This window comes from Caloenas nicobarica, chromosome Z, assembly GCF_036013445.1.
Source record: "Caloenas nicobarica isolate bCalNic1 chromosome Z, bCalNic1.hap1, whole genome shotgun sequence".
Classification (NCBI taxonomy): Eukaryota; Metazoa; Chordata; class Aves; order Columbiformes; family Columbidae; genus Caloenas; species Caloenas nicobarica.
In genome coordinates, this window is record NC_088284.1 from 10,390,618 (window position 1) to 10,403,634 (window position 13,017).

General features: G+C 44.4%; 1 protein-coding gene across 3 annotated transcripts in view; it reads left to right on the forward strand.

Moving 5' to 3' along the window:
* Positions 1 to 13,017, forward strand: part of LOC136002273 (phospholipid-transporting ATPase FetA-like) — a 77,334-nt gene that overhangs the window by 6,058 nt on the left and 58,259 nt on the right. For all 3 annotated transcript variants that reach the window (XM_065657173.1, XM_065657172.1, XM_065657174.1), the window contains exons 2-3: positions 1,114 to 1,192; positions 12,574 to 12,632. In XM_065657173.1, the coding sequence (XP_065513245.1) occupies positions 1,150 to 1,192; positions 12,574 to 12,632 (102 nt within the window). In that variant the 5' untranslated portion in view covers positions 1,114 to 1,149. The remainder of the gene's footprint in view (positions 1 to 1,113; positions 1,193 to 12,573; positions 12,633 to 13,017) is intronic.

Sequence of the window (13,017 nt, forward strand, 5' to 3'; positions counted from 1 at the left end):
TCAAGTTTACCTTAACTTTCTGAAAAGATTTGAAACCCAAGCTTGCACTGGGCATGGTCCAGTGATGATGTATCAGGCTTGCATTTGAGCAGTTGATGGCCTGTATGTGCTTTTGCTTGTTTCCAAAATAGAACATATTTGTTATATTTGCCTTCTTAGGTACCATTGCTCTGCACAGATAGCACAGGATAAAGCGCAAAAACTTCTTTCTGTCACCTAGAAAACTTTCTGAACAGATTATGATTCCCTCAAATGTCTCAGCTTGGCTCCACTGGCCAGTTAAGCAACTGGTACAACATTCCTATTGATTCAGACTCATGGTCAGCCAAGCCTGCTGGGCAGTGCCAGCTTTTCCCGTGCTCACAGATCTTCTCAGGCTGTCAGCACCGACATCACCATTAAGTCCTTCAAATAAACTGGGAGATGTGTGGAACACTGAAAGTTTCATTCCTGACAGGTTTTGATGAGGTATTGTTTAATGCTCAGTTCCTCTGTGTATCAGGATATACTCGGTGCCTTAAATGCATTTCTGGTGTCTGGCTTTTGGCTTCTGGGATAGGATGTTTGCAGCCAGGAGGGGAGAAGTTTTACTTGGAGCCATCCAGGCTAGTTCACCCTGAATACGGAGGGTGACAGGCAGATGGACAACAGTGTGAGCCAGCACATGTTGAACACAGGCAAATGTACAGGAAACAAGTGCTTCCCGCTGCTTCCTCCTCTTCAGGGAGGCTGGTCTTGCTCTGGGTAGTCACACAGTTCCTCTGTACCTGAAGTACAAGCCCTGTGTGCATATTTCTCCTTTTCATGGTAGGGCCAAGATAGTAGGAATGTCCTTTTCAGTCTCTCCCAGACCAGCCCCTTCTTTCATGTCGGGAGATGAACAGATCAAAATGTCCAAGGTAAGGTAGCACACACTGATGCAGTGCAACTTGCAAACCTGAGATGGTTCTGCATTTTAAAAGACGCTATGTGATGAACTGTACCTGTTTGCCACAGTGCTTAGGAGTTTGGTCTTCCATTTATTGGGCAAAGGTTTACATGTATGTGCTGCATCATGTCGTGCTGTGGGACTAGAAACCCCCATTGTGAATTACCTTCTGTTTTCTCTTGCAGAAGTTCCATGGAGTTGGACTAAAATAAAGTTTTGGGATGTCTCTATTTGAATTGAAATTTGGAAAGAAGAAACTGAAAGGTGAGTGCGGTCTGGTAATGCTACTGTCATGGGTGACTAATTAAGGAACGTAAATTCAGCACACGTGCGAGCCCTTGAGATTGTGTTTGGCTGCATGTCTTACAGTGGCAGAGCAGTCAGGGGAAGACACGCTTTCCTTATTTTTCCTGCATTCCATACCATCTTGGAGGAGTGCTATGAACTGTGTGCTGGTGAATGGGGGGACATCAGCAGCAGAACAGACTGCAAAGTTTGTGCTGTCTCATGGCATATGACTGGTTTGGGGAAGTTGAGTTTTGGTGGTTTTTCTACGAGAGTATTTTGGGGGAGTGGGTGGATGAGCAATGCACAGTGGCCTCTCTCAAGCAGTTTATAAAATATGCTAGAAGCAAGTTAGCGTGAAGGTCTGATACAGTCTTTTGATGATGAAATATGTTGATGGCAATGGCCCAGACATTCCCTTCAGTAATAGGTAGGAAGAAGAGCAAAGTACAGAGGTGCACCCTAAGAGTACCCCAAAAGCTGCTGAGGGAAACACTGACTCTGGAAATGAAACCAGAGTCTACATAATTGCCTCCCTGCGAGCTCCACCCAAATAAATGCGTGTGGAGATAGGGAGCAGACATCCTCTGCAGCATGATCCATGCTGGACTTTGTGGCAGAAATCCCTGAAGAGAGGAATGCTTGGAAAAAGTCCATCAGGAGGGCTACTAACGTATCTTTAAAGTGGGCCAGCTTCCTACAGCTCCTTAGGGTGCATCTTCATCAGGCTTTGCAGCAGGGGCCACTGAACTGGGTCTTGTGTTTTATCACTTCACCTCCAGGTGCAGGGTACGATCTCTGGTTAGGGATCCAGGTCCACAGATGCTGTGAAAATGGGAAGTCACTAGCCTTTCCTTTCCAGGGTGTTCCTCCTTCTATTTAATGAACCCAGAGATTAGTGGCCTACTTGTATTTTGACATAAAATTATTTTTTTCCCAACCTCTCAATAGCTCAGAAGACTGAATTGCTTTTTCCCAAAGGTTTATTTTTGCAATTGTGCTGCTGTTTCCACGTCCTGGCACAGGGCAGATCGTGAGCTGTGGTGTTAAGACAAAACCGTCTGCTTGCTGCTCTGAAAATCCCAGGAGAGGAGGTTGTGATTGCTCCTGGGGAAGGATCTCTGCCAGCCCAAGGTTTCTTTCTCCATCTTGGTTTTGGAGATGTGGGAGCACAGGCTTGTCTGTGAACCACCCTCCATCCGGGGCATTCTCACTTGTAAAGCAGCAGCTCTTCCGACTATCAAAAAGATTATGTTGCTATCTTAGGAAAGTTTTGTGTTTTGCTTGGTCCTGTATCAGAGTTTTAGCAGGCAAGTGTTCAGCCCCCCATCAACCATATGTCTAAGAAACTCAGATCTTCCTAGATATAAACCCCATACTTCATAGGGAAAAATGATTTATTTTCATATTTTATGTGCTTTTGATCACCAGTTCAAAACCAATGAATTCAAACTGGATAAGGGAAGCTGGGGTGATCAGAGAATGAGGCGCTTCCATGACAGGAATCTAAAAGAGCATTTGTCCCTCCCCTTTATTTTTAATTCTTTTGCCTTGCAGCCCAAAAGCTGAAAGGGCTACGATTGCTCCTTGCAATCATTTCACTGGAGTAAATGCCAGGGTTGAAGTGCTATTTTAATCCAACAGTTTATAAGCCTTTGTATTTGGAGAAGTGTCTGGGACTGTGCTGCCTGGCAGCAGACAAGGCTTTCTGCAGGGAACACCCCATGCACTCATCTTAGAGGGACAGTACTGCTCATGGAAAGACCAAATTTCTATTCCAAACCCAAAGCTAGGCGACAGTTAACCTTATGCAAGATCCATGCTCGTGATATGACTTTCAGGAAAGGGAATGGGTTACCTCAGGCATCAGCTGTTGAAACTGAGATCAGGATTGCTCCCATGAGAACCAGTAATACTTTGCTGTTTCCCCCCCGGCAAGACATGGCTGTTTGCACATGAGCTGGGATGCAGGCAAAATTAGGAGAGTTTTTTCAGGATAGGTATAGTTTAACAAGACAGGTTACATGGTCTGTATTTCTTGGAGATAAGAGTCATTTTTTTATATAGTTTTGTGTTCACAAGGAATCAGGGATGTAATTAAAACTCAGCTTCACAGAGCAGTTATGTAGTGTCTTGTCAGACACACAAAGACTGTTGGAGGAAACTAGTTCCTAGATGACTAAACCTTGGTGAAGCTCTTCAAGCTGAAGTGGGGAAGTACATCTCTTAGATAAGCTGCAGTAGTGTTTCTGTGGAAAAGATGCCTGAGATCTTTTACACTGAGGTTTAACCTGCAATGAGCACTGATGAAACAGAAAGGAATGAGGATGCTTTCATTTCATGGAGTGTGTGGGAAGGAATTGGTGATGGCTAAAAATGTGGAATATGGAATATATATGTCAGATCAAGCTCACTGGCTTGATCTGACAGCAGCTTAACTCGGCACTGGAGCTTCGTACCTCAAGGATAGGAGTTGTCAAGTAGTATCTATGTCACAAAGGGAGATAGGGCACAGAGAGAACTCATCTACACAAATAACTTTGTCCCAAGGTGTGAGCTTCCAGGCAATGGCAAGAGCAGTCACTGCCACAGCTTAGTCTCTGTAAGCCCAGCCTAGGGGCCCTGTGAGAGGAAGAAGAAGGATATAAATTGAGCCAGGACTTTTGAAAAGTTCCACTGGGTTTTCCTTCTTTCTGCTAGGGTCAGGCTGTTCTCCAGGGCAGCCGGGTTTTGAGGAGCTGGGCTCTGGGCAGAGCTTGGCGGGGGTAGCAGCTCCCTATGGAGAAAGCAGCCTAAGACTGACATAAAGCTCGGCTGCCTTCTGGGACTCCTGTTTAGATCTAATAGGAAATGTTTTACCACAACAGACTTTGAGTATTAAAAATATATTTATTTTAACAAAATTTCCCATGGGGGCAATAACTGTGATTTGAAAAGCTTCTCTAAGTTTGTGTCAGAGCTGTATTTATTTTTGTGATTTTTGCATCACTTCCTATCACTGTGTATTGCTGTTATTAACATGTGCAATTGTGTCAAGCTGTGGCAGTACCAGCATGTCTAGGAGATACTGTTTTCTAGTAAAGGGAATCATGTGTGCCAGTCTGTCACTGTCAGACCAGTTTTTAAAAATGAAAACAATTGACTATCTCAGCTGCTTTATTTGGCATGCTGATATCGGTCAAAATATTGTGAACTACTACAAAACCCAGGACACAAAGTGATATAAGATTCTAAACCAAATTTGAAAAAACCCCCAAAACAACCAACTTTAAGATTAAAATTTTCCATAATGAAGAAGAGACAATTTCTACTGCTATTAATAATATATTTGAAAAAATGCATACTTTAGTCTGAAGTGGGCTGAAAACAGACATGAAAATATGTAGATGCTTCCTGAGAAATAATCTGTTGCAAGGCATTCCAGTTATGTGGTGAGTCCTCACCCCTTGCCCAGAGCCAAGGCAGATGGGTGAGGTGTTGCCAGGTGGAGGAAGGGAAGGAAAACCAGAACTTGTGTTATTGTAGGAGACGGGGAAAGAGAGAGACGAGGCAGCCCCGTTCCTTCCCAGAATAACCTAGGAGGGAATATTTTCTGGTTTAAGGTCATGTAGCACTTCTTCCAGGCCTGTGTCCCAAAAATGGTGTTTGAGCACAAGTGTTGTATATGCTGGGCAAATCTGAGGCATCCATTTGGAGCTATCTTTTCTTGTTTACTCTCTCCTTATGGTGATAATAAAAAATGCTGCTTTTAGAAAATGGCAGGATCTAATACTGAAGTTTATCTTCTTATTACAAATGTACTAGACCTGAGGCAGAAATAATTTAAGTTCATCCTTAAATTTTTTTATTTCAGACCTTTCATCTGCTCTATGAAAATGGAGATGTCAGTACCTCTCCCAAGTGGGCCCTCTGTTAGTGATGCCAGGAAAAAAATAATTTTGTACTAATACCAGGGGCATATGAAATGTTTTACCTGTGTGGGAAATTCCCGTTGCCACGTAGCGTTTGTTTAGTGCTAGCGGGAGGCTGGGCTCAGTACCAAGCACCAAAGACACAATCCATGACCACGAAAGTGTATTTCAGCATTTCATTTCTTCAGGAGGAAGAAGGATTCTTGTTCTTTCAAGGCAAAAAGACATAATAAAGAAGATCTTTATTTAATAATGGAGGAACAGGCAGGAGGGAATAGGGCTAAACCCGTTTATGGTGGTGTCTCTGAATGGTCTTGCTGCAGGTTTTTTTAAAATTAAATCCCTCACACTCAGTACAAGCTACTCCATTTCAGAGATGAAAATGCGTGTGATTGCCAGCATAAATCCTCTCCAGCCACAGCAGCCAGAGGGGCTCCACAGAAGAGAGAGCATCTCCACACCAAAAATCTGCAGTTTTGTAACATGGAGCCCTGGAGAGGCCCTCCTTTGAGTCAATAATAATTAAAAAAAACCAAACAAACCACGTTTGTTTGCCAGGCAGCTGGGCATGTTCCTGCTGCGAGCAGGGCTTGGCTGTGACCTTCCCCTTCCCCGTTTCCATCCCAGCGGGTTCTCACCGCTGCTGCTGCCCCGGCCACGCCGGCTGCGCCCTGCTGGGCTCTGGCTGCGGTTCAGGGCAGCGATGGGCTTGGGTTTCGTGCCACGGAGCAGCTGGCACGCCGGCACCAGGCAGGTCACAGCGTTAGCCTGGAACTCGGGTAATGAGAGTTCGGCTTTTCTCTGTGCCCCAGGCTGGCCGTGAATTGTAGATATTCAACCAGTGTGCCTCAGACCTGTGGTGTGGCTCTTCCCTTCACCCACGTATCCTCTGATCCATGTTAAATGTTGAGCTTGTTGGGTAAAAATCCCTGGCTTTGGTTTTGGGCAGAGTTCGCTGGGTGCAGCTCTGACCCCAGCAAGGCGCTGCTGTATTATGAATGTGAAATACTGTGATATCGCTGCTGTAAAAAATAATCCTGTTCCGCTGGCAACTCTGCCCCGGTACAGTGCCTGCAATGGAGAAACTCGTTGTATGGTTCCTTCATTTCTCATGATTGTTTTATGGTGCAAGGAGATTTTGGCTGTTAGCTTGTAGAATAACCTCCCCGGGAGCAAAGATTTTAGTTACCTTGCCCTCTCCCATGGAGTTGCCTTTCAGTGCACAGTGTAATTCTCTTTTTTGAGGGAAGGATAGAGGATCTGACCATGACAGGTTTCAGTTACTTGTGCACACGAAGTAACAGTTCAGCAAACACCAGAAATAAGGGGTGGGATTTCTCTGCCTGTGAAGAGATGGGAGATCTCCTGGGTGGCATTTGTGCTGTCACTGAAACGTGATACCAAAGCTGTCCCACAGTGATGATGGGGTGCCCAAAAGTAGAGTCAACAAAAGTAGGAGGGAGATGGGACACAGTGGAAGGAGGCGCATTATGAGATCTGAAACAAAACAACGCGCTGTGGCTGGTGGAGGTTCTGAGACTGCTTATAGCCTCTTGCAGGGGCAAACTGAATTACGGTCTCAGGAAGGTCAGATTCGTGCCCTTGGGAGCAGAATAACCATGTCACAGCTTTCATGGCTTGGTATTAGTGAGGTTAGTAGCTTTGCTGAGAGCCACTCTGCAAGGGAAGCCAGGATCCACCTCCTGAATACCACTCTTCATAGCTGGTCCAGAGCAGCATTCATGCTCTTGAGGTCGCTTGTATAAAGGGTGGAGTAGAGATCATTATTTTTACAGAGTTTATGTTGTCTCTGTTCTGTTGTCAGGCTTAGTTAAGCTGACACTCCCCTAATTGGGCTGTGTTCATTTCATGCATGAGGTATCAGGCCCTAGTTTGTGTATGACTTGGCAAAACCAGGCAGATCTCAAACCTGTTTCTTGGAGCCACAAGACATAATATCTACAAAACTTTTCCAATAGCCTATTGAAAGCACTGCTCTTGGCATACACTGCTTAGCATAAACCAGAAAAAAATTTCCAGGCTGTCTGACCAGATCTTGAATGTAACCTTATGCAGGACTTTTCCGTGCAGCAGTCCTAAATGGAGGAGGCTGGTGGGCTGGCCAGTTACATTTATAGCTGAATTTTGGCATGGGTTTAATTTTATTAAATACAGATGTTATTCTGTGGTTTAGCTCCTAAATCGGTCTGCCTGAGAAAACATCCACTTTCCCAGTGACTTGGTCTCAGTGGTTAGACCAAGAACTGGGCACTAAGCCATATTTATGTACGCTGAGTTTCCACTGATGAATAATTTTAAATAGTTTTCGGTGGCAGTGAAATGATAACTTGGAGTACAAATCCCATTCCTTTTTTCCAGTGATTTGTGACTGCAGTTTGCAGAAGCAGAAAGTTTGAGTTGCTTAGAGATACAAAAAAGTTTTCAGAAATTAAATACTTCTCATCTGATAGCCCTTCAGGTTTCCCCTCCCTTTCTCCTCAATGCTTTCAGAATCAACAGGGCATGATAAGACATGCATGCTTGGATCTACAGCCGGAATACTCTGAGTTGTGGTTTCAAGGTGAAGCTGGTGTAATGCTTGTCAATCCCTAACTTTTTGTTTATTGTGATCACCCAGGAGGCTTCATTTCTGTCCAAACAGTTCCAGAAACAAATAAGAGTTGCCTGGTCTGTGATAGTTGGGAACTGCTGGGTGTAGGAGGCACAGCAGTAGGACCTCACAGTTCTCTGTTGGTAAAAATAAAACCACCAGAGCAGTGTTGCCCTGTGCATGTGGTCAGTGGTGGTTCTCTTTTGGTGTAGCCAGAGCACAGAAAGTTCTGTTTGCTGACGTTGTTGGATGAGGCACCCTTTGCAATTCCTTGTGGTTGTTCTTGCTTTATCCAGAGGTATTGGCTGTCATCCAGTAAAAAAAATGAAATTCTTACTATAGAAATTAGCCTCATATTTTAGCCTTTAGAGACACCACCTCTGAGAGGCACAGGTGGCTACGGCAGGACAGAGGCTTTCCATTCAGTTTTGAACCAGGTTCATGGCTATTTGGAGCCTTCAGAAGAGGGTTGTCCTAGAAAACCTGCCCCTGGGTACCATACAACCAGGCACAGGAGAGCAATGCCTGGAGTGAGTTTAATTTGCTGTTTTTGTTTCATGTCCCACTGCTTCATGTTTTTGTGCCATCTCGAAGCATTTTGCAGCTGTTTGTGAGTCTCTCATAAAAGCCGCTCCTCGTGCAGAGTGCATCCCTCACTGCGGTGGGAAGCCGGGCTCTTTTCCTCGCCGCAGCAGGTACATGCACGGTTTCTTTCTAGCAGCATTTCAGATCCTTGAATTCAAATGCATGTTTTAAATGCCTCCTCCCCAGCTGTACAGACCCTGGGGGACAGGCTGAGGAAGGGGGACAGTTCCTCACACCCGCCACGAGCCCTGGGAAGACCAAAAGAGCTCACGGAACCTCCAGCGACTGCCAGCAGCACTTGAATTTCTGTTTCTGCATGCAGTCTCCTCAAGGGCTGCCCTGCCTACAAAAGATGGAAAGTCACTGAGGACTTTAGAGCCTCTCAGAAGCTGCCATGTGACCCTGAGTCTCTGTTGTGTGCCCTGTGTGAAAGTTCTGGCAAGGGAATATATACCCGAAGGGCTCCAGCCCAGATTAGCAGTTCAGTATCTCTCCCATCCACCATGCGTTTCTGTAGGTCCTTCTGGCAAGGCAGCTGGGTAGACCTGCTGGCTGTGAGCAGCATGGACAGTGTGGTCCCCTGTGAGCGCTCAGCCTTTCATTTCAGGGTCACCACAGGTCTTTGGCTTGCCTGTGCTGCTCCACATGAGCACATGGTCTTCCCAGGACCAGCACGGGCTCTGCAAACGTGCTTCTGTAGCCTCGTAGATTTTCAAGCTGTGTCATCTATTCCTCTTTACATTAAAGCTGTTTATGTTTTTTTGGTGGCATTTGTTCCAGGACTAGACCTGTAGCCTCTGGGGAGGGGATCAGACTAGTGCTTGCTGTATGGGAGGAAACGTGCAAGTGTTGGGAAGTTCTGTTTTTAACAAATAGATTTATCTTTCATCTGCTTTGATAATACTGGTTGCTCTTAGGAAAATTCCTGAAGGGGCACATAACACAATAGCTGAAGCCCTGCAAGCCTGGACCTCTTGAGCTCTGCTTCTGTTTTACTCTGGGAAGCCAGACAAGTTACTCTGATCTCTCTTTATATTGTTCTCTCCATTGTAAAATAATAGAAAAATGTGTCCAAGGAAAGCAGTGAAGGATTAAGCACTTTGAGGGTCTTGAATGAAGCCTCTGTGTTGGTCTGAATCACCCAGTAGGAGCAGATGGCAGCTGACTTGGAAATGTCTCACACATCTAGATGTGCCTAAAGAAAGTAAAAAGCACATTTACCTGCTAACATAGCTTTAAATTAGTAATTAATTAGAGGGCTTGATGAAAACAACCTGCAGAGACAAAAAAAAAAAAAAGAAAGAGGTGATCTGAAGAAGGGATAAAAATTAGGGAGGCTGTGTTATTTATAGGGTTATTGGAGGAAAAGGAGGAAGGATAGCAGTTCAATGCACTAAATAGCTCAGACGCTTGCTAATGCCAGAGTGAATAAACAGGAAGAACTAGATGTCTTAACTCGTCATTTAATAGGTATACTAGGCACGTGCTGAGATAACTCATGAGGCTGGAATATTAATAGAAAAGAATAAAGCTTTTTCTGGAAGGGTATCAGAGGTTTTCCTTGTATGTCCATATGCTCTGAGATCCAGCATGAAGAAAGAGATGAACAAATCGCAGATCTCTGAATAATGCTACAAGGGTAAACATCACAGGCACAGCAAACTGAGGAGGGCAGTCTTTTGTGAAAAAATAGTACATAGTTTTCTGAGAGGCAGAGCATGGTGGTAAATGAAGAATTCTAGTTATGCAGAGACAGAGACGAGTGCAGGGGAACATGACCTGTTCTGCTGGCACAGGGCTTTGGTGCAGAGGTTGGTAATTTTTTGGAGCTAGAGAGGAGGCTGTTTCAGAACTGATTCCCTCCAACAGGGAGGAGCAAATTGGTCGTAGGAAAGCAGGAGGGAGTGTAAACAGGAATGGTTATGAAATGACGGTATGATACTTAGGAAAAAGTGACAATAGCAAAGTGTTTAAAATGGACTTTAAGAAGGAAATCTTCAGTAAATATGAAGAACTAGTAACTGAGATCTCATGGGAAAAAAATCTGGGGTGGAGGAAGAATTAAGCAGAGCTGTCGTTTCCTTAAATAGTTGATATTAAGGGCACAGATACAAGTTACCATCTTTCAGGGAAGGGCTCGGAAGGGTAAGTGAAATGACAGAAAAAGCTGTTGAGGATGTAAAGGGCATTGAAAGTTGTTCTGTAAGAGCTGGGATCTCTGGGGTTCTGTAACCATTCTAGTAAGAGGGAGATCAAAGTTTATGTCTGCTACTCAGTGAAAAAAGCCTAGCAAATAATGTTAAGAAATATTTTTTGTTGTTGTTTGTTTGTTTTGCTTTAGACATCTAACGTAACAGTTGCCAGAAACAGAGGAGAAGGGGGGAGGTTTGGGGCTGGAATAGAGAGGGAATGGGTTGGCTAGGTAAAGTAGACCATGTCCTGAGGCAATGCTGCCTTTGAGAGTTTCTAGTGCACAGACAGGCAAAGTTCAGAAAACTGGGAAAAGAGCAAGCATAACATCTATCTTGAAACAGGGGGAAATGAAAAGCTGAGCGATTATAGATATATTGGCTTCTCTACTTGGGTAAAGGTTGAACATTCCAACAAACCACTTCGAAGCAACTAGAAGTGTGTGTGTGGGGGAGGAAATGATTAACAGTCAGCAGTCCTGAAAAACTGCATCAAACCAAACTTAATTCTGTATTAGTGGTAGCCAGAGGGCTTGTGAATTAGCTTTAGATAACTGCCAGGTATCTTGACTGTCATTTATGGCATTTTTACAAGTAAACTGGAGATACACATTCAAGATAAAATCACCACACAGTGAGTGCCAAACTTTTCAGAAAAAAAAATACACTGACAATAGTCATCAATGACTGATTATGGAACTTGAGAGATTCATGATGGATGTATCCTGAGTCTGGTATTCAATATTTTTTTCTATGTCTTGGCTGGCAGAATAGAGAGCACACTTAGTAAATCTGCAAATGGCACCACGCTGGCAAGAGCTACAAGCACACTAAAAGATAGGATTAGAATTGACTAGTTGGAGAAATAGTCTGAAAAAATTTGGATGCAGTTCAGCAGGCACAAATGGAAGATTTGCATTGCCTGATGAGGCATAGGCTCTGCCAGAAAGGATCTGCCAAAATGGATCATATTCTGGAATGCCATCAGCTGCATGCTGGTGGTGCATAAGGATACTATTTTAAATTACTTCTAGGTGAATTCCCATGTCAAATATGCATTGTCTACAAGACAGATGGAGTGTCCCTTGCCCTCTGGCCAGCTTTGGTAAGGCCTCAGCTGCAAACTGTGGCCCATTTTGGCCACTGTGTGACCAGAATGAGGTGAACTAGCTGGGAACCCCACTGGAGAGCAGCAAGAGTGATGTTATTTCTGACAGATTGACCCATAAGAAATGACTGAAGAAACTGGAGTTGCTTATTCTCGGGAATAGAAGACTACAGTAAGGCATAACAGCCTTCAATGCATAATGTGCTCTGCGTCTTTGGCAAATAGAACAAGGAACCAAGGGGGAGCAGAAGAGCACTGTTGACCATCCCGGGAGAAGATATAATTTGTTTAAATTGAATTAATGAGTTTTATGTCAGATAATGGGGAAAAACTCCCCCAGCAGAAGGACACTGCAGTCCTGGAGTAGGCAGTCTAAGGAACAGTCATCACTGGAGCTTTGTAGGACATTTATTGGGAATGACAGGCATGACCATGTCTTGAGGTGGAGGATAGATATGATGACTTTTTGAAATCCTTCCAGTAGGTTTTGATTTCACAATAGCTCTTGTGGTGATGTCTCATCTGTGGGATGATGCTATGAGATGTACTTGTACTGGAGGAAGGTCACTAACTGTAGACTGATGGCAACAGCCTCAGAGGGTTCAGGGAGAAGAGATGGAGCAGGGTTGGAATAGTGAGTACCGCTAGTGAAGCATTAATTCTTACCCAGGAGAAGGTGAACAACCTGTAAAACCAGTGGTGGCATTGCAGTGGGATGTGTGCAGAGGAGAATCAGAGTATGGGCTTAGAGTGCTGTGGTACCAGTCCACAGTGCTGCTCTATCAGTGTCATCACCAACCTTCTCAGTTCCCTGACATGGGGTGGTTGCACAGAGCACAGATACCTGGTGACATTGTCTTTTAGCAGCTCTGCTTGGTTTTCCTGATGCTTCACTCATGTCTACATTGACTCTGCTTACCTTCAAGCATATCTGACACATTTTCTCTTCTTTACAGAGGAAGAGAGACAACTTCAAGCAAACAACCGGGATTTTAATCTGCAGTTTGAATATGCTGTAAGTAACCAGCATATGTTTTTTCATGCAGATGTTGTCACAGATGCAGCTGCATCTGCTTCATATCTTGCGTGTTGTTTCAAGGCGGTGACATGACTGGATGCTAGCTATGACGCTGCAAACAAGGCAAGAATGTGCCAGATGAACCACCAGAGATGGTTCATTGCTGAGTCAGCCATGGGCAGCTCTGCCTTTGGAGTCAACCCTGCAAACGGGCAGTTGAAGGAGATCTGATGCTGGAAGAGTGAATGCAGTGACTTCTCACACTTCCAGAAAATTATTTGTGACTCAAAGCTTTTTCAGGATCAGGCTTCAAGGCCTTTCAATAACGGAACCTTGGGGGGAGTTTGATGTTGGAAACGTGTCTTCATTTAAAGAAAAACAT